Below are 22965 nucleotides of genomic sequence, written 5' to 3' on the forward strand. Positions count from 1 at the left end.
CTTCTAGATTCTAAATCAAAAGCTCAATTATAAGAAACAGATTCACATAAGGAAAATTCTTATATATTTCTCAAAACCTAAATTTTATTCTTGTCAAGCTGGCACTCACAAACCCAGGATCTGCTCGGAGTACACTTTTCTGACCTTTCCTAACACTTAATGAACTGGGCTTGAATTCTGTCCTGCAGCTGACATGAGACACCCAGATTTGCCCTGGCTCATTCCAAGGGGCTTTTTAAAGTGATGTTTGTAGGATGTAGCTAAAGACATCATTCAGCACATCCTTTGTGTGTGCATGAGGACCCAGAACAAAATTTTTTTCTCCTATCAGAATAGTGGAACAAATATCAATTTTCTATACCTAGGTATCTACAATCTCAAAGCTAGGCATGTGGGGGTGGGGGGTTTTGTGGATATAAACATGTTTTTGTTTTGGTTCCAGGTGTGGGATGTGGGACTGATTCTGATGGTCCACAGCAGCAGATTATTTACTTCATGCGGGCAAAAGAAAAGCTCTTTGCCTGCTGCAGATAGTTTAAATCTGAGGACTCTGGAGAGAGAACAAGGCTGCTCCTGCTTCCCCCTTGCTGCTCCTGGTTGCTGTTGTGAGACAAGAAGTTGGAGATCTCCGGAAATGAGGACCGGACTGGCTCCAAGGAACCTGACAACTCTAACCAGCACAAAGCAGCTAAGAAAACTGTGCCTCTTCTCCCACTAACCCTTTCTCTCTCCTACCTGGTGTTGGGGTGTTGGAAGGAACTAGGGTGGAGTAGGGAGAAAAAGATAAAATAAATGTAAATAAAAGTTTTTTTTTGTTGTTTGTTTTTTTAAAGTACGCCGACTGTGTAACTTTAAAAGTGGTCTGAGCAGGGCTGGGCAGATGGCTCAGCGGTTAGAAGCTCTTGCAGAAGACCTGGGCTAGGTTCCCAGCACCCACACGAAGAGGCACACAACTTCGAGTCACTACAGTCCAGAGGATCCGATTCTGCCTGACACTACTGGACAACTGCACGCATGTAGTGCACAAAAATTCATGCAGGAACACATACACAAATACATAAAACAAAATAAAAACATTTTAAGTGATATAAACATACACAAAAGTCATTTCCTTTACTCACTTTTGTGATAGTCTTTAATATGGCAACACGGTCTGCTGGGGGTGGCAAACCCACAAAGAGGGTTTTGTCTAGTCGGCCTGGGCGCAAAATGGCAGGGTCAATGATATCTAGAGGAGAGAGAAAAACAGAAATATGTGAAATACAGCTTTAAAAAAGTATATAATTAGCAAAAGACAGGAAGAATTCTTTTGGAAAAAAAAAGCTAAAAAGTGTGGTCAACTGAGTATTGTTGAAGTCAAATGCTCTGGGGCTGGGGCAGTGGCTTAGCTGATAAAGTGTCTTACAATGCAGGCATTAGGACCTGAGTTCAAATCCCCACAAGTGACATAAAAAGTAAAGTATCGCAACAAGTGCCTATAAAAGCACTGGAAAGACAGAGATAAGAGGAGCCCTGGGGCTTGCTGGTTAGCCACAGTGAGTTCCTGATTCAGTGAGAAATCCTGTCTCAAAAACAAAGTGAAGATTGTTGGGGTGACCCACAAATATTGTGTTTTCTAGCTATAAAAGTGTATTCTCAATTTTTTGGAGCTGGGGCCAGCTCCAGGTTATGTAAATGTCACTTTCTCACCTGCCTTTAAAAGTTAAGACTAAGCTGTCATTGGGAAGGTGGCCCTTCCCAGCCTACTAGTTGAGTAAGGAATGTGGCTTTTGCATAATAAACAGCTGGCAAGCCAGAGCTGGGACAGACAGAGACGGACAGACTGACTACTGCACGGATGAAGGCAGAGAGAAGAGTGTGGAGAAGGGGTGGAGAAGTCAGGTTACATTAGACTGTAACCGAGAGACTGCCACAGCAAAAGGCCAACAGCTTTAAACTATACAGTGTCTCGGTGTATTAGTGAAACTTCAAATGGGATCTACAAAAGCCCCAAAATAGAAGACTGAGGAAGACAGCCTACTGACCTCCACACACATGCACATATACACCTCCTATACAAACCAAGGGTTACTACTTATTACAATACATCCATGTGAAAATGAAAATCTATCCCTACCTGTGCTCATATCTGCTCTTCTTCCAGGAATCTCAATCTGAGAGAGTATGTCCTGTCCCACAATCAGGTTAACAAAGGTTCCCTATGCCCAAGCTTCTCTTCTTCACTCTATAACCTTCCTTCCCCTTCGCGCTCCCAAAAAGTTTCAAATGTAAACCTAAAAGAATTTTCTCCATAACCTACTCAACTTTGTCTTCTATCCATATATGTTTCAGTATCCTGCCGCTATTTCTACTGTTTAGACTTCTATCCAAGACAGCGCCAAAGCAGCGACCCACAGGTGTTCCAGTCTAACCTAGCAGACCGCATCAAGCTAGACCTGCACTTTCATTCCCAGCCATGGATGTTCGATGGCAAATATAACACCCTGCTCTTCCTGGACTTGGCCAACATTTCAGCCTGTTGGCCTCCCTATTGCCGCCCCAGCCCCAGTGTTCACAGTGGTGCCTTTCCTTTATCTGCTTCTGTTGGAATTTCCCAAAGTTCCTAAACTTTCCATGAATCTTCTGAAAGAAACTACCTTATGTTCCTTTCTGTTCCTGGCTCTCAGTAGCTAGGACACAGGGCTGAACTTCTACAATCTTTATACCAAGACAGTGAATTCGAGAAGTACCAATGGTTAAATATGGTGTTTAGGCGGGTGTAGTGGTACATGCCTTTAATCCCAGCACTCAGGAAGCAGATGCTTGACGATCTCTGTCAGTTCGAGGCAAGCCTGGTCTACAAGGAGAGATCCAGGACATCCAGGGGTATTACAAACAAAAAACAAAAACAAAGACAAAGCCCTAGTGTTTATACAGGCAAATCTGGAAACACACAAGGAAAACTCTATTGTATTTAATTCATTCTACTATTCTTTGTTTATGTTTTGTTTTTTTTTTTAAAGTACAGGGCAAGTGGAGGGCCTCATGAATGCAAGTGCTCTACTACTAAGTAAAAATTTCCCCAGCCTTCCTTTAGCTATTCTCCTAGAGTAGCATGGCTCTTGGCAGATTCTCTTAGTTTTTCACCTGAAAAATATATTCTGAAATATGTTTTAGATACAGAGTTCTGAGCTGACAGTTTTTTCAGCTCTTGAAAAGTATTATACCACTTCTCTGTAGCCTTTATTATCTTTTGATATAAGTATGCTGTCATTTCAACTTCACAGTGCACATGCTTACATGCAGTCAAAAACTCAACACGCAAAAAAAAAAAACAACCCAAAAAAACCCACAAATATGTGGAGTTGTTTTGTAGCTTAGTTACTGATAAGAGTACTTGTTTAAGTCAGGCATGATGACACACACCTGTAATCCCAGCACTCAGGGAGGCAGAGACAGGTGGATCTCAGTGAGTTCAAGGCCAGTTTGGTCTACAAAGAGTCCAGGACAACCAAGGCTAAACAGAGAAACTCTGTCTCAAAAACAACAAACAGACAAAAAAATTAATTAAAAAGAAAACTAGGCAGAATTATATATATATAATAATTATATATATATAATATATATAGTCACACACATACAATAAAATAGAACAGCTAAATAGTCATGAATACAACCAAAAAAGGTCCAGACAATATCTGTAAATATATGCAGTAAACTGGCACAATAGGGCTTGTTATAAGGGAAAAAAGAATGGATGAAATACAATAGAGCAGAAGATAAAACAAATGCATGAGAGGGCAAACACAGGTAAACTAAGATTCATCAGTCACTCAACACAGGACAAACTCAGTACAGAACGTTAAACAGAATACTGTTTTACAACTAAGAATAAAGACCTGGAGAATAAAGAACCTTAAGATAACTGATACAATAAGGGTAAGAAACCTTTCAGGAAGGATAAAATGTCTGTAAATAACCAGAAGACAATTTAAAGAAAATCTAATGACACAGAAGGGCCTATTATTCTCTAATCTACTGGGACTGGATAAAAACAAAACTGTTTTCAGTACACAAATATCAACAACAATCTACAACCCATCAAGGATAGATAGAATATGCAGAAGACTGAAGACAATCTTTTTGAAATCTGCTAGAAAAAAATTTATCTGCTCAAGAAAGGTATAGTATATGACCATATTTAAATCTAAAGGGCTTTCAAGGTTTTGTCTTGGAAGACTCTGTAATCTTATGACCAATGATTATTCCCAATACTAGTACTCTACCTGCTCATGACCTGCTAACATCATCAACATCACTTGGTCTTTAAGACAATCCTGCCAAGTAGGTATTCTCCTCTGATGGTCACTAAAATGTAGTTAAATATGGTGTAGCATGTGGTATGATACACACACACACACACACCCACACACGCGTGCGCGCGCATGAGTTAAAAATGGTTGTACCAAACTAATCCTGACACCTGGCAGACTGAGGCAGAATTGTGAGTTTGAGGCCAGCATGGGCTACACAAGACTATCTCAACCAACAAAACAAAACAAGGAAAACCATCAAAAAGAATATACATAGTCTTTGCTTCTGTCCAAGCACAGGACTTCTGCAATCCCCTGAGTGACAGGAGTGTCTCTGATATACTAATGAAGTGACTTGTGATGAGTCCTTAGATACTATTAGGATAAGGATGAGTCACAGCACAGACTGGGCATGTAATCAGTGTTCAAAAATTGAGCCACACACTCTCTCTCTGAATTCTGGCAGAAAGACCCAATTCAATCATGTGGCCAATTTAGTATGTTTCTGTGGTGTTTTGAATAAGAATGGCCCCATAGGCTTATATATTTGAGTGCTTAGGGAGCAGCACTATTTTCAAGTAGGTGTGGCCTTGTGGGAACAAGTGTGCCACGGGGGTGGGGGGGGGATGGGGGACGGTTTAAGGTTTCAAAAAGCGCACTCCAAGCCCAGAGTCTCTCTCTCTTGTTGCCTGTGGATCCAGATATAGACAGAACGAGCAGCTACCTCTTCAACACCATGTCTATCTGTGATGACAATGGACTAAATCTTTGAAACTGTAAGCAAGTCTCATTTAAACATTTTCTTTTATAAGAGTTGTCATGTCATGGTATCTCTTCACAGCAACAGAACACTAAAATGGTCTCCATAATGAAGTTACAATCTAAAAAGTCTGGCCCCCAAAGTTTAAGGAAACTTCCCAGTTAGTGAAATTCTGTGCTTCTCCCAGACTAGGTACCATGTGGGTTCTTTTGTAACAAAATTGTAACATAAATTTTAACACTTTCCTGAGGTATACTGACAGTTTTAGCAAGTTGCTGAACTTGAGAGTCATGGGAATTCCCAAGCTCAGAAGTACAGGTATCCTGAGAACACTGCCCAGAACTGACACTAAAGTGGTGCAGTCCCGTGAGGACTGAATTAGTAAGTGAGACCTGCTAAGTAAGTATCAGAATCACCTTACAGTCTATTTAGTTGTTAGGCCAATCGAGGTTGTAACAACAGTATTTGGTGGGTCTTGGGGTTTATTCCCACTTAATAGCACAGTAAGAAACAAAGTCCTACAGCTAGGACTCAAGCCAAAGTCTGTCATGTTCACATTCTGTTCTTTTACGAAAGACAAACTATAAACCATAACTCTCCATTTTTCATTATCATTATAGATAGTAACTTCCTCCAAATGAAAACTTACACCAGTTAGACAACTGAAAAATCCATTCAAGACACCAAGTGAGGAGTCCATATGCGTAACCACAGCACTTAAAAGTGGTCAAGGCAGGGATGTATTAAGTACTGGGCCTTCCCCAGGCTATTTTGTGAGATCCTATCTAAAAAAAAAAAAAAAAACAAACAAAAAAAAAACACAAAAACACAAAAACTGCAAACTGCTCTTAACGGTGATGGCTCAACCGTTAAGAGCACTTGATGCTCTTCCAGGACACCTGAGTTTAGATCCCAATATCCATGTCAGGTGGCTCACAGGTGCCTATAACTCCAGCTCTGGAGAATCTGACATCTCCTGGTAGCAGACAGTTATCAAAGCTCACAACAGACTTCCTATGAAAGTTTGGATTGCAGGGAGGGCAAAGGATTAAAACTATGAACAGAAATTAGAGTAAAATAGAAAAGCTAACGTAAGCACGTTGCAAGTTTTTAGCCTTTTTTTCTTTTCAAAGCCATCATAGAATGCTTAAGCTTGAAAACAATTTTTAAATCACAGTTATAGGCCAATAATGAGGCATGACTTCAGCATAAAATCTTTATAAAATTTATCTTAAATTTTCAGGTATAATGGCAACTCTATATCTTGTTTTCTATGAACTTGAAAGAAACCATACTATACAAATTCTGAGACTACATTTAGGGTCAAAAGAGTGCATTAAGGTAGGCATGGTCCATGCCTCTATCAGCACTCAAGAAGCTAAGGTAGAGAGACAGATGGCTCAAGGCCAACTTACATAGCAATATCCAGTCTCCAAAAACAAACAAACATCAAGACTAAAATATGACCAGAAGCCACTTAGGGGAGAAAAGTATTTATTTAGCTTACACTTAATGCTGCTATCGACTTGCTCACTGACTCATATTTAACTAGCTTTCTCTTTTTCTAAAGAGTTATTATTTTTATTTTATGTGACTTATGAGGGTTTTGCCTGCATGCATAGGTGTCCACTGTGTATCTCTAGTGACTAGAGACCAAAAGAGAGCATAGGATCTCTGGAACTGGGTCATAGATAGCTGCAAGCAGACACAACTGCTGGGAACTGGACCTGATTCCTCTGCAAGAGTATCAAGTACCTTTAACCTCTGAATCATCTAGCTCTCCAGCCCTCAGCTGGTTTTCTCAGGCAGCCTTTCTCCACCTTTTTAGGAAGGTTGCTTCTCACAACAGTTGGGCCCTCTCATGTCAATCAACACTCATGGTAAACTCTTAGAGACAGGGCCAAAGGCTAGTCTTATCTGAACAACTAATTATTCACCTGGGTCTAGCTTCCCAGGAGACTCTACGTTGTGCCATGTTGACAACAAAAACAACCAGCACAAAAACCAATAAAGAAAAACAATTCCATGAGAATCAGAAAATATTTTTAATTAAAGAAAAAAGATTTATTATTATTTTATACGCATAGTGTTTTGCCTACCAGTATGTCTGTGCACCACATGCTTGCAGTGGATTCTCTGGGACCAGAGTTACAGACAGCTGTGTGCTGCCTTGTGGGTGCTGTGAACTGAACACAGGTCCTATGGGAGAGCAGCAAGTATTCTTAACTGCTGAGCCATCTTTTCCAGTTACTGCAGCATACACAAGAGCTGTTTAAGGTTTTATTTCACTTTATTAACACATCATGTAAAGTTGTCGTTTCTTACCTGGCCTATTAGTAGCAGCCAAAATAAAGACTTGCTGACGGGTTTCCAAACCATCCATCTCTGTCAGCAGCTGATTAACCACACGGACACTAGCACCTGTCTTAAAACAAAAACAAAAAGGTCTAGTTTTATCATCTTTAACATAAGGAAAGCAGCTTCCCACCTCCATTTTTCATCTGCACAATAGAACACATTTATTTACTAACTTGAATGAGAGCTTCTGTCCAAGAAAGATTACAGTGACTGAACAGTAGCTTGAACCAGAGGCTGAGGCAAGACCACCTGAATCTAGGAGGATAGGGTCAATTTGAGCTACAAAAAGAGTCATTTTAGAAAGATGAGAGAGAGGAACGAAGCACTGAAAGGAAGAGGAAGTGAGGAATGAAGAAAGAAAGGAAGGCAGGCAGACATCAATGACTACTTTCTTAAAGACTCACTATAGATTATGTAAAACACAATCATCAGAGGATTCCCTAGCAAAGCTGTTAGTAGTCACAGCCAGGATGAGAAAACTGAAGCTTAGAAGAGGTTATTTATCTAAGGTCTCATTTCTGCATAAGGGAGAGATAAGCCTTACACCTAAACCTCATGCTTCTGAATTATTCAACAGCTACCATAAACCTCCATCTGGGCAACTCTAGACTCCAAGCTCTAGGTTTCTGATTATGTCAAGTGTCCCACATGTTTCAATGTAATACACAAGAGAACATTGAATATGTTAGGATCTTTATCTTTTTCTTGAAGCAAATGGTATAAAGCATGCCTATTCACGACCATACCCAAGAAAATGCTTCAAGAAGTACATAGATACAGAGATATGAAAACATGGTAATAAAATACATAGATAATGAAGGAAATGAGATTGTTGCTACGGATCTTTTACAATTAATTGCCTTTCTTCAATATAAATTTATGAATGGACACAGCAATGTGCTTTAACCCATTGATTCTTTTAGAAGATGCATTTGTAGAGCCTTATTCCCACTCTCTGGTGATATAGCACTAGTAATTAAGACATTAACAGACTCAAAATCCAGACGCAATAATATTAAGAACCACTAGGTTTTAGCTAGGCGGTGGTGGCACATGCCTTTAATCCCAATACTTAGGAAAACAGAGGAAGATGGATCTCTGAAAACAGCTTGGTCAATACATTAAGTTCCAGGACATCCAGGGCCACACTAGATAGATGGATGGATGGATGGATAGATAGATAAATAGACAGACAGATAGATAGCTGGCTGTCTCAGGGGGAAAAAAGGAAAAGAAAAAAGAAAGAAAAGGAAATATAAATATCTAAAACAAAGCATTATCAAGTGAATTCTGCTAGAGCTAGACTGTTGGATATTATACAAGAGATAAAAATTCATTATGATAATATAACCATATTTATTATAAAGCACAAGTCTAAATTACACAAGTATGTCTGGAAAGAATCATAAAATGATACACACAGACAGTGCAATGTTAGTATCAGCACCTGCAAGAAGTATAATCAGGAGAACTTTTTAACTTTTTCCACAAATGTGACTTAGATTTTTATAAATTTTTATAAACATACATTCCTATGTAACTAGAAAATCTTTGATACTTACTTCTCGATCTGATCTTCGAGGACATAAAGCATCCACTTCATCAAAAAATATCACACAGGGTGCCGAGTTCTTGGCTCGCTGAAAAACCTGTCGCACAGCACGTTCACTCTCACCAACATACTAAACATATACAGAAGGTGGATAAAAGGGAGACAGCTTAATCTTGGGGCTGAGTAGCAACAGATAGTAAAAACAGTTTCACATCATGTAGATCCTTTGTATTTATATATTTAGGGATGTTAAACAACACTTAAAGAAAAAGAGGCCATGAGTCTGATAGAGAGCAGCAGGGGGAGAGGTTCATGGGAATGGTTGGATAGAGGAAAGGAAAGGGAGCAAATGTGGTAATTCTAACTTAAAAAATATCTTAAAAATGAAAGTCACACAGGTGTCAAGAGTTCTAAAAGTATCATATTAAACTATATGCAACCACTAATATTAAATCACTTTGAGCTATAAAAATAGCTAACTCCAAAAAAAAAAAATAGCTAACTCCACTGGATATGGGGGCATACTCCTATCATCTCAGTATCTGGCAGGCTGAGGCAGCATCACTAGTTTCACACCGGACTTGACTACATAGCAAAGCCATGTCTTAAAAGACAGCCAATTGCATATTTAATCAGATAAGCTGTTTTTATTCACATGATGAAGATTAAGTAGAATATAAAATCCCTTAATTCCATTGTATTCTAAAACCAATTGCCTATTTCTTACATAATAAAATACCCTGGAGTAATTGTTACACATCCAACAGTATTTTAAAACACCCACCAATCAAGTGATACCTACTCTCCTATATAAACAAACAAACATTCTTGGTAAAACAGAAAAAAACTTTTTATAAAAGCTTTTTAAAAGCAACAGTGGAGTCAGGGTGAATGTGCTAGACCTATCAGAGGTGTACTCTATATTAAAATCTAAATATAAACAATAAGTTCAGTCAAAAAATATAACAATCCACAAGTAGCCATATATTAGGACTGAGTAATAACAATTTATAGGTAAGGACAAGGTTTTGATGTTTAGCTAGACAAATAGCTTTCTTTTTTTTCTTTCTGATAGGGATAAGAGTGTAGCTCAAGTAGCAGTATTTGCCCAGCATACACAAGGCCCAGGCATCTTTAAAACAAACAAACAAACAAACAAAGTGTCCATAACTAACACTAAGTAAGAGCAGGGTTTGGGAGATAAACAGCTGCTGTGCAAGCATGAGGACCAGAGTTCAGTCCCCAGGAGGCTAGAATTTATAGTCTCAACACTGAGCGGCGGATAATGGAGGCTCCTCGAGCTTGCTGATCTGCCAGTACAGACCAATTGGCAAGTTCCAGTCCACTCAGAGACCTTGTCTCAATAAAACCATGTAGACAGAACGTGAGGAACAACCCCCAGGGAATACCTCTGGCCTTCCCATACACTTACAAATCTGTGCACACACACACACACACACACACACTCCGGTGAGGCCCGCAATACATACAACATAAGCACACTCTACTATTTTATAGATATTTGATTTTCTCACTTATTTATTTTGTGTATGGCAAAGGAGCTTTCTTTATGTCACACCTGCAGGACTGTGGGTCCTGGAACCTGAGGCCTACAGAGGTGGTGATGCTAGAGCCACCACCTGATTGCCAGAGTGCTCACTGCTGTCTAATCCAACAAAAGCTACCAATGACCAGCTCCTTTAGTCCTCCTGCCATTCCTGTCCTGGCAGAAAAGGACCCAGCCAGCTGTCTAGGAACAAACACCAAAGTTGAGATTGAAGCAAATTCTAGGAAAGAGACTAAGAGACATGATTAAGGAGGGTCTACAGGAAGCTTCAAATGTAATGCTCCCTCTCCCCAACACTGGGTGGTAACAACACATTAGAGTCCATACTCTGAAACTTTTTATTTTTTTTATACTAATTACAGTGTATTCACTTTGTATCCCAGCTTTGTAGCCACCTCCCTCACTCCCTACCAATCCTACCCTCCCTCCCTTTTCTCTTCCCATGCCCCTTCCAAGTCCACTGATAGGGAAGGTCCTCCTTCCCTTCCATTTGACCCTAGTTTATCAGGTCTTATCAGGACTGGCTGCACTGTCCTTCTTTGTGGCCTGGCAAGGCTGTTCCCCACTCAGGGGGTGGTGGTCAAAGAGCCAGCTATTGAGTTCATGTCAGAGACAGTCCCTGTTCCCCTTTCTAGGGCACTCACTTGGATACTGAGTTGCCATGTGCTACATCTGAGCAGGGGTTCTAGGTAATATCCATGAATGGTCCTTGGTTGGAGTATCAGTCTCAGAAAAGACCCCTGTACCCAGATATTTTGGTATTGTTGCTCTCCTTGTGGAGCTCCTGTTCTCTCCAGGTCTTAATAACTCCCTCTTCTTTCATAAGATTCCCTGCACTCCTAAAACTTCTTATATTCTCCAACTATTTCATACCAATTTAAAAATTTTGTCTTCAAAATATTTTACTCTTGCTTTAATTTAATGTATCTATTAGCACCTATTCTAAACACAGCATCTAAATTCTAACTTGATATAAAGGCTCTTCAACTACAACTTTATTGCCTACCAATCAACTACCTTGAAGGTTCATTTACAATATACAATATATCCTTCATTAGAAATTAAACAATTATTAAATAAGGAAGGTACAAAGGTACATAAAAAGGCCACAGAAAGTAAAGTATAAACTTTAATAGGAAAAGTTAAACACAGCAGAAAAGATGAGAGAAGGGGTGGGGAGTGCTGGGATTTCCATCCCCAACTCTAGAAAAATATAAAAGATGGGGAGTAGCTAATCAGAGAGCACACTGAGCTTCCTGAGACCAGCTCTAGATTCAATCCTTGGCACCCAAAGAAAAAACACTGAACAAGTAGCATGAATATAATGTTAATGTCCATTGTCAATGTGACTGGATTTAAAATCACCTAGAGAACGGGGAAGGCATACCTCTGAAGATGTCTGAGGCCTCAACCTAAAAGTGAGGGGCACCACCTCACAGATTAAAATGAAAGCTATTCCACCAAGCTGTTTCTCTATAATGGTGCTAACCTTCTACAACAGTGACAATACATCTTTTCCTCATGTTGTTTCTGCTTTTTTGTCAGGTATAGATCCTGAACACACCTGATTTGATCTCTTATTCTGTCAGGATGAAAAGAAAATAAATTAATGCAATCTATTTTTTGTTGTTGTTTAAATATATGACAAATACTGAATAACCTTTTTGCTTTATGTACGGATGGCAGGAAAAAAAAGGTCTCAATGGGGCACGGTGGCACAAACCTGAAATCCCAGCAAGCACTCCGGGAGGCAGAGCTAGGCAGATCACTTGAGTTCAAGGCCAGCCAATTTATAGAATTTACAGAAATTGAGTCCAGGACAGCCAAGGCTACACAGAGAAACCTTGTCTCAAAAATCCAAGTCTCTTAGGTTTGAAGCAAGTGCAGAAGACACAACCTTTAGTAATTTCTTTCTTGCAAAGCACTTCTACTTGTTTATATACAGATCAGCAAGCCACACGACACAAATTCAAACCTCAACACTACTACAGTATTCCAACTGACAAGTCCTTCCAGTTACAACGCTTCTCCACACTAAGCATTCCTTATCTGTACTGGTCAGCAAAGGAGAAGTAACCAAGAGCTGGCCAGACAGCTCAGCTGGTATGTGCTTCCCTGCATGCATGAGAACAAGTTCCATTCCCAGCACCCACTGAAGAGGGTGGGCACTCGGGAGGCAGAAAGGGCACGTTCCTGGAGTTCACCAGACGGCAGTATAGTCTCACAAGCCCGTGGGCCCAACAAGAGGACTTGTCTCAACACACAAGGTGGACAGCTCCTAAAGAACAACACCCAAGCAGCTCCTGACCTCCATGCACCTGTACACACGCATTCGCACACACACAACTCATACTTTGCAGGCTCTTCAACAATGCATTTGAAATTTCTGACAAGTAAATAGAAGAGAACAAACACATTTCAATGTTAATAACTGCAATAAATCATTTCCAGTTTAGAGGTACAGAAACTCAAGATCATATGCTTATTCAAGAAGCATTTACAAACCCCGTTAGAGCAAGCTCAATCTTCCTATTCTACATCAGAGATTTTGTCAAAATGTCACAACTGTCCTAAGATCTGAGAGCACCAAATCCTATAATAAGAATCGTCACAGTTTATCTTAATTAAAATAATGACTGCTGCCACACAACTTACCATATTTAATAATTCAGGGCCTTTGACAGATATAAAATTCAGTCCAGACTCATTTGCCACAGCCTACCCAGAGGAAACAAAAAGATACAAATAAGACAAATAGGAAAAACCCTTTGTACTTACTGGGTTGTCAAATATTAAGAGAACTTTTAAACCAGGTATGGTGCCATGTATACACCTTTAAACCCAGCAACTGAGAGGCAGAAGCAGGCACACTTCTGAGAGCTCAAGGCCAGTCGACTCTACACAATGAGTTCCAGGCCAGCTAAAAAAAGAAAAACAATTTTAAATGGCCATTACGAATTTAAGTTGTGAGATGAATACTCACTTTACTAATGGTACAAACCTTTAGAAAGCCACCTTGATATACTTTAAAAATATGCACTCTATTCACTGAAAAATGGTTTAGGACTACATTCTAATAAAATTACCAGTGAATACACGATTATGTAATGTAATTAGATTTTTGTCTGCTCAGTTGGTTTTTTTGAATCAAGGTCTCATGTGGCCTAGGCTGGCCTCAAACTCACCGTGTAGCAGAGGATAACCTTAATCTCCTGATCCTCCTGACTCTAGCTCCAAAGTGCTGAGACTACAAGCTTCCACAACCATATCCATATTACCATAAACTACAAAACAGCTCTATGGCAAAATATAACTCAGACACTAAAAATCCTTACATTTTTTTGTTACATTTACTTATTTGTGTATGCATGTGTATATGGGAGGGGGGACACGTGCTTTACAGCACTCTTCTGCATGAGTCAGTTCCTTCTTCGTCAGTGTGGGTGCTGGGATTGAATTCAGGCCATCAGGTTTGGTAACAAGTGCCTTATACTGCTCACTGGCCATCTCTTCAGCCTAAGGTATTAAAAATAGTGTGTTCAGGGACTGGAGAGAACGACTCAATGGTTAAAGCACTAGATGTTTGTCCAGAGGACCTGCTAGTGGATAGAACCATCTGTAACTCTAGTTGCAGGGTTTCTGATGCTTTCCTTTGACAACCCTGGGCCCCAGGCACACATATGGTACAAATGATTTTTTTTCTTAAATTCCAAAAACACTGTATTCAGGAAGTAATGCTAAGCAAGAAAAGTGTGTTTGAAGACCTTTTATTTGAAGCTAGGTATAATAATACACTTATAATCCCAGCCAATAGGAGGCTAAGAAATGATTTGTAGGAGTCTGAGGTCAGCCTGCAATACATGAGTTCTAAGCCAACCTAGAACACAGGACAAGACACTACTTCCCGTAATTAACAAAATTAAAAAGATATTTTACATTTTTAAAAAATTTACACGTATTATTGTCATGATTTAGATATGAGACATTTTCCAAATCTTTGTATGGAAAAGGCTTAACTTCTACTGACAGGGTTCTAGGAATTAACAGGATCCTAAGTTTGATTTGAACTAAATGATACTGATTGCTACATTCATAATTCAATCTCCTGGGTTTGTGGTGGCTCTTGTCTTTAATCCCAGCACTTGGGAGGGAGAGGCAGGTAGACCTCTGTGAGCATGAGGACAGCTTGGTTCTAGGACAGCCAAGGCTACACAGAGAAATCCTGATTGGAGGTGGGAGTTGGGGAGGGTATTTAATCTCATTACTCAGAGGTAGTGGAATGCTTGAAAATGTAAGTCATCAGGGGCACGTTCTGGAAAGATTTATCTTGTCCCACTTTCTTCCTCTCTCTGCTTCCCAGCTGCCATGAGGTGAGCTACTTTCCTTTGTTACCCTTTTTCCATGATGTTCCCCCTTACCATAAGCACAGAAACATGGAGACTAGATATACTAGACTAAAATCTCAGAAATCATGAGCCAAACAAACTATGTCCCTTCACCTAAGTTGTTCAGGCATTTTATCATAACAAAAGCTCATTAACAAACTATCTTGCATATATTATATCTTGATATGCATAAAAATTAAACAGTGGTAGCAGAAAGCAGTAGTAGATTATAAACGTTTTTCCCTTTTGCTAATTTATATTTTCTATTGCAGAAAGTTTTCTTTTAATACTGTAAAGAACATAGTGAAAAATATTCTAGTTATAATAAAAAGCAAGAAACAAGATCAGCTACAAACTAAAGTTATGTACTAATACTTGGACAATACAAAGATTCAAATGAGCAAGAATGAATGGTGAGTTCATAAAATGTTCCGTAACTGTGAGAGACATATAAGGCTTTCTGTCCTCAGAGGACAGGACCCTTTTCTTGCTTCTTTTACAGGAATGATACTGACACAGCCAATTAAAACAATTTTGTTCTAAAGGACAAATGATGTAGAAAATTTTATTGAAAAAAAAATCTATAAAAAAACTATTTTGCTAAAATCAGCTTTGCAGAAAGTTTGCAAGGTTTACTTCATGATGTTATTTAAAGCTTTATTATCCTACTGAAGGCAAGAAATACAATGCGTGCAGTAGAACTTATGCCTTACCTTTGCTAACAGAGTTTTTCCACATCCAGGAGGACCAGCTAGGAGGATGCCAGCTGGAGTCCCCAAACCAAGAGTCCTGAACTGGTCTGGGTTGCGTACTGGTGCCTAGAAAAAACAATGCCAACAATGACTCCTCATTATAGTTCTCTAAATCTTCAAATGTACTTCATCTCTTATACTCAACCCTGACCACAAGGCCTGAAAATGACAGTAGCCTGCTGACCCTTGCTTCAGATATCAGGTACACAATACATGGTGATAAACAGGAAAAGCTCTCTTTTTTCTTCTTTCTTTTTCTTTTTTGAGACAGGGTCACACTATATATATAGTCTTGCTTGACTCGATCTCAATATGTAGACCAGGCTGGCCTCAAGTTCAAAGACCCACCTGCCTCTGTCTCCTAAGAACAAAGACTAAAGGTGTGTATTATCAAGTAAAGCCAAACTCACTGTTCTTAAGGAATTTATACATACAGGTAAATTATGAGAATATTTTAGACAAAAAGATATACTATTTCATTCTTTTTATCATTATAATGTGTGTGCCAGTGTTTGCGTGGGTCAGAGGACAATCTTTGATCCTTGCCTTCTATCTTCTTTGAATCAGGGTCTCTTTATTTTTTTGGTTGTGTGTACCAAGCAGGCTAGGTCCCAGGTTTCCAGGGACCCTTCCTGCCTCTGCCTCTTAAGAGTGATGTAGTTATAGACTTTCACTACTGTATCTGATTTAACATGGCTTCTGGGAATACAAACTCATATCCTTTGCATGGTAAATGCTTTACCCACTGAGCTATTCCCCCAAGCCAATTTCAATATATTAAAATCAAGTTTTAGAAACTCAACCAAATTTCCAAGTTATGAACTAAATTAGAAAGGTGATAGCTTTCTCCAGGAAATCAAGGCAGTAGACCTGGCATACAGTCAAATGCCACATGTGCCTGTTCTCTAGAATCTGAGTGTGCTTTCACATTGGTAGCACACACTTCTTAAATGGACCATAATTCAGTTAAAATAATCAGTAAGCAGAAAAGTAAACTAAATCAATCCAAAGTTTCATGGGTGTCAACTGCCTTGACCCTCTTGAATATGACCAAGAAGGTGGTTTTCACATGAAGTGATCTTGAATGAAACCTGAATTTGTTTTTCTTGGATTCACTATAGGAGTAACCAAACACAACCAAAATTAATGAGTATGAAGCATCTCAAGAGAATGACATCTTACTGTCAGGACAGTTCGACTTAAAAAAAAAAGACAAACTGAGACTGAATTTCCTATTATAATATTTGAATTATATCTCAGTAAAGCTATATTTATATAGCTATATTTTATATTTTAATAGCTATATTTTAATATAGTCAATAGATGTATTTGGGGGCTATAAAGATGGTTCAATGGTTAAGAGCACTTATTGCTCTTACAGAGAACTTGGATTCATCTTCTAGTACCTACAAGAAGTGGTTCTCAATAATCTATAACTCTAGTTCCACAAGATCGATGTTTTCAGACCTTTGCCTGTACTAGGCATGTACACACACAGCACACGTACACACATGCAGGCAAAATACTAATACACATAAAATAAAAAATAAATGTCTAAAATGTTTTTCTCAATGATATAACCTGGTAGACATAGATACAAATTTTCTTTTAGATACTAACTCATGACCAATGCCAGTATCACTGATAGCTGATATACCTACCAATATTGCCATTATGAGCTCTTCTCTAATATCTTCCAGGGCACCAATATCGGCCCATGTCACATTCGGGACAGTTACAAAGCCTTCCCTTTTGGCAGAAGGCTGAACTTCTGCTAGAGCAACAATGAAATCATTTAATTCAATGCATAGTCCTTGCATCTGTTCCTCTGAGAGGGGATCTTGGTCTCTTAGCAACCCCAACAGCCTCTGCAATTCATCCTTCAAGATAACAATTAAAGGAAAAAAATGTGAAGCAATACATGTAATTTAAATATTCCAAGATTCTCTAAGTTACAGTGAACATAATAAACTATGTATTATAATAATAATTTATCTCTCCTTTACACAAGATATATTCATTCCATTCTAAGGAGATTATATATTTGGTTAAACAAGGATATATCAATTAAAGTCAAGATATATAAAAGCAAATTTCCAGGCCAGTGTTAGTGGCCCATGCCACTCAAAGTCATCCTCAGCTAATATGTAAGTTTGAGGCCAGCATGGTCAGATTAAGGAAGAAAGAGGAGAGAGATTGATTTGATATTAAACATGATGCTAAATCTTAAATTAGGGTTAGATAACACAAACATAGGCTGCTGGCCAATACCCATTTCATCAATTCCATTTCATTTCTAAATAGTCACAAAGCAGCTGACTTAAGACAAAGTTATTCTGGCAAAAAATTATAATTCATTATAATTATATATTCATAAGTTTTTCTAACGCATTATCAACCAAATCTACAAAAGGCAACCTTCCTAGTTCAATGAATCTTGAACTTCAAAGGTAAATTTCTTGCTTTATGAAGACCAATAAGGGACAAAAACAAATCCCACCCTATCCCGCCCATCTCACACCAAGGCAGGGTTTCTCTAGGTAGCCCTGGCTGTCCTGGAACTGGATGTGTAGACCAGAGTGACCTTGAACTTACAGAAATCTACCTGCCTCTGCCTCCCAAGTGCTAAGATTAGAGGCATGCACCATCACCACCTGGCAAAATTTCTTTACTTAATTAATTCATGGGAAGAGGTGTTCTGCCTACATGTATGTGTGTGCACACCGTCAAAGTCTGATACCTGTAGGGGCTAGAAGAGGGGGTTGGTCTTCAAGGACTGAAGTTATAGACAGTTGTGAGCTGCCATGTGGGTACTGGGATTTGAACACAGATCCTCTAGAAGAGGAGCCAGTGCTCTTAACAGTAAACCATCTCTCTAGCCCGTTTTAGCTTTTATTTATTCTATATCCAACATCTATACATATAGACAGACACTGATTTTTTTTTTCTGTGTGCTTTGTGCTAGGAAAGTTAATACTAGTAACTAAGATTAAAATAGAAAAACCTGTATTTGACTCAGCCAGATTATCAAGGTAGGCAAGACTATGTAGCAAACTGCTGCCATTAAAGCCACCAGACCCAGACTGGAGTGACGGCTAAACACTGGCTGCAAATCCGGAGGACCCAAGCTCAACCCTCAGCACCCACATGGCCACTCAGAACTGGGTGTAACTATTGTTCCAAGGCATCCAATGTCCTCTTCTAGCTTCCTCAGATGCCAGGCACGCATGTGGTGCACAGACATGCACACATGTAAACATTAGTACACATAAAATAAATTAAAATGAAACAAATAACCAATACCTTTGTAAATGTATTATTTGAGAAATTCTGATACTTATTGTGCTCTTTTATTTCTCCCTGAAGTCATACTGTGTCAAGGTATTTAAATGCAAAACCTGATTTTTCATTTTTTGTTTCTAGCACTTAGAAACATTAGTGATAATTATTTATTAATAACAGACAAACCTGGACTAATGTAAGCCCCAAGGTTAAGCTAAGTTCATATAAAAGTTAAATTGAAGAAAATAAGTTTTAAAATACAGCTCTAGAGTTGAGAATTGGCTCAGTGGTTAATAGTACTTGCTGCTCTCATGGAGGACCTGGGATCAGTTTCCCACCCAGCACCCACAAGTGGCTCACAACCGTATGTAACTCTAGTCCCAGAGGATCAGAAGCTCTCTTCTGACTTCCACTAGCACACATGCTTGCACATTGACACATGCAGGCAAAACACTAATACACAAAAACAATAAAATCTAAAAGAAAAGTGAAATAAAATATAGCTCTACTTAGTAGAATTATGTGGTAAATCCCATATAAGGCATCCAGCACCATCTTCCAGTGTATGTATGAAAATAGTTACCTAACTGGAAATTGAGAAACATAGTATTTCTAACATTTTTGTGAAACTATTTTATTTTTTACAGATTAGAAAACCTGCTTTACTAAACTGATTTTTAAAAATCAACCAGTCATCAAATCAGGTCATAATCCTGCACTATCACCATGAGAGCTAATGCCTATAGTTTAGAAGCTGAAGCAGGATGACTGTTTTAAGCTTGAAGTCAGTTGGAACTGCAATTTAAAAAAATAAAAATAAGGGCCGGAGAGATGGCTCACTGGTTAAGAGCACTGGGTGTTCTTCCAAAGGTCATGAGTTCCATTCTCAGCAACCACATGGTGGCTCATAACCATCTATAATGAGATCTGGTGCCCTCTTCTGGTCTGTAGGCACACGTGCAGGTATAATAGTGTATAAATAATAAATATTTTTTTAAATTAAATTAAAAATTAAAAAAAAATAAGTAAAACCTACTTCCAAATAAACAAATGAAATTAAAATCCTAAATTGAATACAATGCTATATATAAAAAAAGAGTTTATCATGGTTAACATAATGATAGTTTCAAATAAGGGAAAACAACTGGTTTAAAAACAGAAGACTGGATTTGAGTACCTGCTTAGTATAGCAGAGAAGGTAGACCTGGGAAAGTCACAGCATGTTAAACTTACTGTCTTTCAAAACAAATGAGAAAAATACTATTTTCTTCACATAACTTCCAGAAGCCACCTACCTAAATTACATAATGCTGTATGTTACCTGTTACGAGATATGACTTGCCAGTTTAACCATAAGTGTCACTAACTGCCAATGGCCTAGCAGGGGCTGCAAGTGTTTTCTGTAAAGGACTAACTCTCAATCATACTGACATGGCATGAGTAGAAAGCAAGAGAAAGAACAGTACTTGTGTTTCAGAAGTGGGCTCAGCTCCCAGCCTTTTCTCCTGGTCTCCTTCAGAGGGCGAACCTTCAATCTCAGCATTTTTCTTCTGCTGTTCTTGGTGAGTCATCAAGACCCTATTGACTGCACACATAGCTGCCTCTCGGCAAAGTGCCATCAGATCGGCACCAACAAAGCCTGGCGTTAGGTGTGCTAGGTGACAAAAATTAAACGTTTCTGGAAGTCTCAGTTTTCGGCACAACGTCTGGAGAATTCTGCAGAAAAGACAGTTTAAGAAATTCAGACTAGCAGGGTGCAGTGGCACACACCTGTATTCCCAGCATCCACAGAAGCAGAGGCAGTCGGACTGCAATAGGTTCAAGGCCAGCCTGGTCTACAAAGCAAGTACAGGACAGAAAAGGCTAAAGAGAAAAACCCTGTCTCAAAACAAACAAACAAACAAAAAAAAAAACAAAAAAAAAAAAGAAAGAAAAGAAAAAAAATTCAAGCTCCTAGACAAACAGTAAAAGCAAATTCGTACCTATGTTTACGTGAAAGGTTATAGTATATTAATTCCTAATACAGTATAATGAAATAAGTCATTCATTCAATAAATACATAATCATTACTATATACCCAACTTTATTACGGAAAAGCTTTTGCTAAGTATCTGCTTACTGGGAACTATCCTATGCACTAAAATGATTATAAACAGTTGTTTGGTTTTCTAAATCCATGTTTAAGTGTTTTGCAATACTGTAGAGCAAACAGCTTTGGGGATACTTGCAGAGCAAATTAAATATGCACTTATCAGAAAGAGAAACTGCCACACTCAAACCATACTCTATTGAGCACCAAAAGTTGTCTTTTTCCTCTTTAAAAAGGGTCTTAGCGTGTAGCCCTTGCAGTCCTGCAACTTGATATACAGAAGAGGCTGAACTCAGACTGCTTCTGCCACCCAAAAACTGGAATTAAAGCCATGTTCCATCATGTCCAGGTATAAAAGTTATTTTTTACAAGCACATAATTCATTATACAAAATGGAGGTTTCATAATGGTATTTATCTTGATATATCTAACATCCAACATTTCAGGGGTTTAAATTTTGAGGCAGGGTCACGCAGCTCAAAGTGGTCTCAAACTCTGTATGTAGTAGAGGATGGCCTTGAACTCTCGATCTTCCTGGCTCCGCCTCCCAAGTACTAAGATTACAGATGTGTGCCACCATGATCAGCTAACATCATCTTATATTAGGATAGCTCTGTTCCAATTTACACCATTTCCAGTTGTTCAGACCTATACCGTACATGTAAAACACATCATTAAGTCCAAGTGGCAATACAGTATACATCAATGTTGTTTATTTTAAAAGATGAGGGTCTTCTTATGCTACCCTGGTGAATTTTTTGTCTTTAGTTAAGTGATTTTTCCGTCTCAGTTTCCTGAGTATAAGAGACTGCACGTACATAACATCACATCCAGCTTCTAATCTATGCTTTTTCAATTTTTTAAGATGGCATCTAAATGGTGTTAGACTTTATTTTTAAAAGGTCTTTAAGGTACTACCATTTCCTAAGCATGTAGGCTTCAAGGTAAATTATATACAAAGAGGTGCTCATACTTGTAGAGAATTGTCAAGGAAACATATTTTGGAGATCCTAGTGTATGCATATTTCACTAGCAAAAAGAAAGGTTATCCAATTTGGGTCTTTCCATGTCAGTACAAAGCCCAGCACTCACGGAGGCAGAGGCAGAGGCAGGCAGATCTCTGTGAATTCAAGGCCAGCCTGGTCTACAAAGCAAGTCCAGGACAGCCAAGGATACAGAGAGAAACTCTTGTCTCGAAAAACTAAAAAACAAACTACAATTAGGAGTTCTCAGAATTAACAGTACAAGTCTAAACAATTCATTGGTAAGTAACAGGATGAGCTTAGCTTAAAAGGTTCAGGTTTTGTTGTTTTTGGAGACAGGATTTCATATTATCCAGGCTAGTCCCATACATATTATATAGCTCAGGCTAGCCTTAAACATTTAATTCTCTAACTGTCACCTCCTAGGTGCTGGGATTATAGGCAACCACCACTTTCCTACCATTTTTGACTAATGCTCTAAAAAATGCTTTTTTGCCTTTTTTTTTTTTTTTTTGAGAGCAAGTCTTTCTACATAGCCCCGGCTGCCCTTGAGCTCAGAAATCCACCTGACTCTGCCTCCCAAATGCTAGGATTAAAAGTGTACAACCACCTTGTCCCAGCTTAAAACAAAACAAAACCTTTTTATTTTTAGAACAACTTTAGTTCTAAAGTTGTTAAGTTTAAGTTAAGTCTTAAGTTAAGTTGTTAAGTCTTAAGTTAAGTTCAAAGTCAGCACAGAGAACTCTGTATACCCCAACCCATTTCATGCTAGGATTGGTCCAGTGTTTACAAGATGCTCCCAACTGGCGTTTGTCTGGTACTGTCTGGGGTTTTCTCATGTCCAGACTCAGGAAGAAAACCACAGAAGCAGTGTCATTCTCTTCACACGATAGGGAGGATACATGGGCAGCTCAGTGCTGCGGACTTTGGCCCTGGCTATTTGGT

General features: G+C 38.8%; 1 protein-coding gene across 9 annotated transcripts in view; it reads right to left on the reverse strand.

Annotated features, from left to right (window-relative positions):
- Positions 1–22965, reverse strand: part of Nvl (nuclear VCP like) — a 77200-nt gene that overhangs the window by 26553 nt on the left and 27682 nt on the right. For 8 of the 9 annotated variants that reach the window (XR_009584664.1, XR_009584665.1, XR_009584662.1 and 5 more), the window contains 7 exons: positions 20415–20664; positions 17328–17546; positions 15628–15732; positions 13185–13247; positions 8973–9092; positions 7378–7477; positions 1122–1228 (listed from right to left, as the gene is read on the reverse strand). Coding sequence is in view for 5 of the 9 variants with exons in the window: in XM_060364828.1 (XP_060220811.1) it covers positions 1122–1228; positions 7378–7477; positions 8973–9092; positions 13185–13247; positions 15628–15732; positions 17328–17546; positions 20415–20664 (964 nt within the window). In the remaining 4 variants the exon portion in view is untranslated. Of the gene's footprint in view, positions 1–1121; positions 1229–7377; positions 7478–8972; positions 9093–13184; positions 13248–13502; positions 14046–15627; positions 15733–17327; positions 17547–20414; positions 20665–22965 lie in introns of those variants that run through there. The other variant, XM_060364831.1, reaches the window with a different exon arrangement.

Source organism: Meriones unguiculatus, chromosome 11 (genome assembly GCF_030254825.1).
Source record: "Meriones unguiculatus strain TT.TT164.6M chromosome 11, Bangor_MerUng_6.1, whole genome shotgun sequence".
NCBI classification, from domain to species: Eukaryota; Metazoa; Chordata; class Mammalia; order Rodentia; family Muridae; genus Meriones; species Meriones unguiculatus.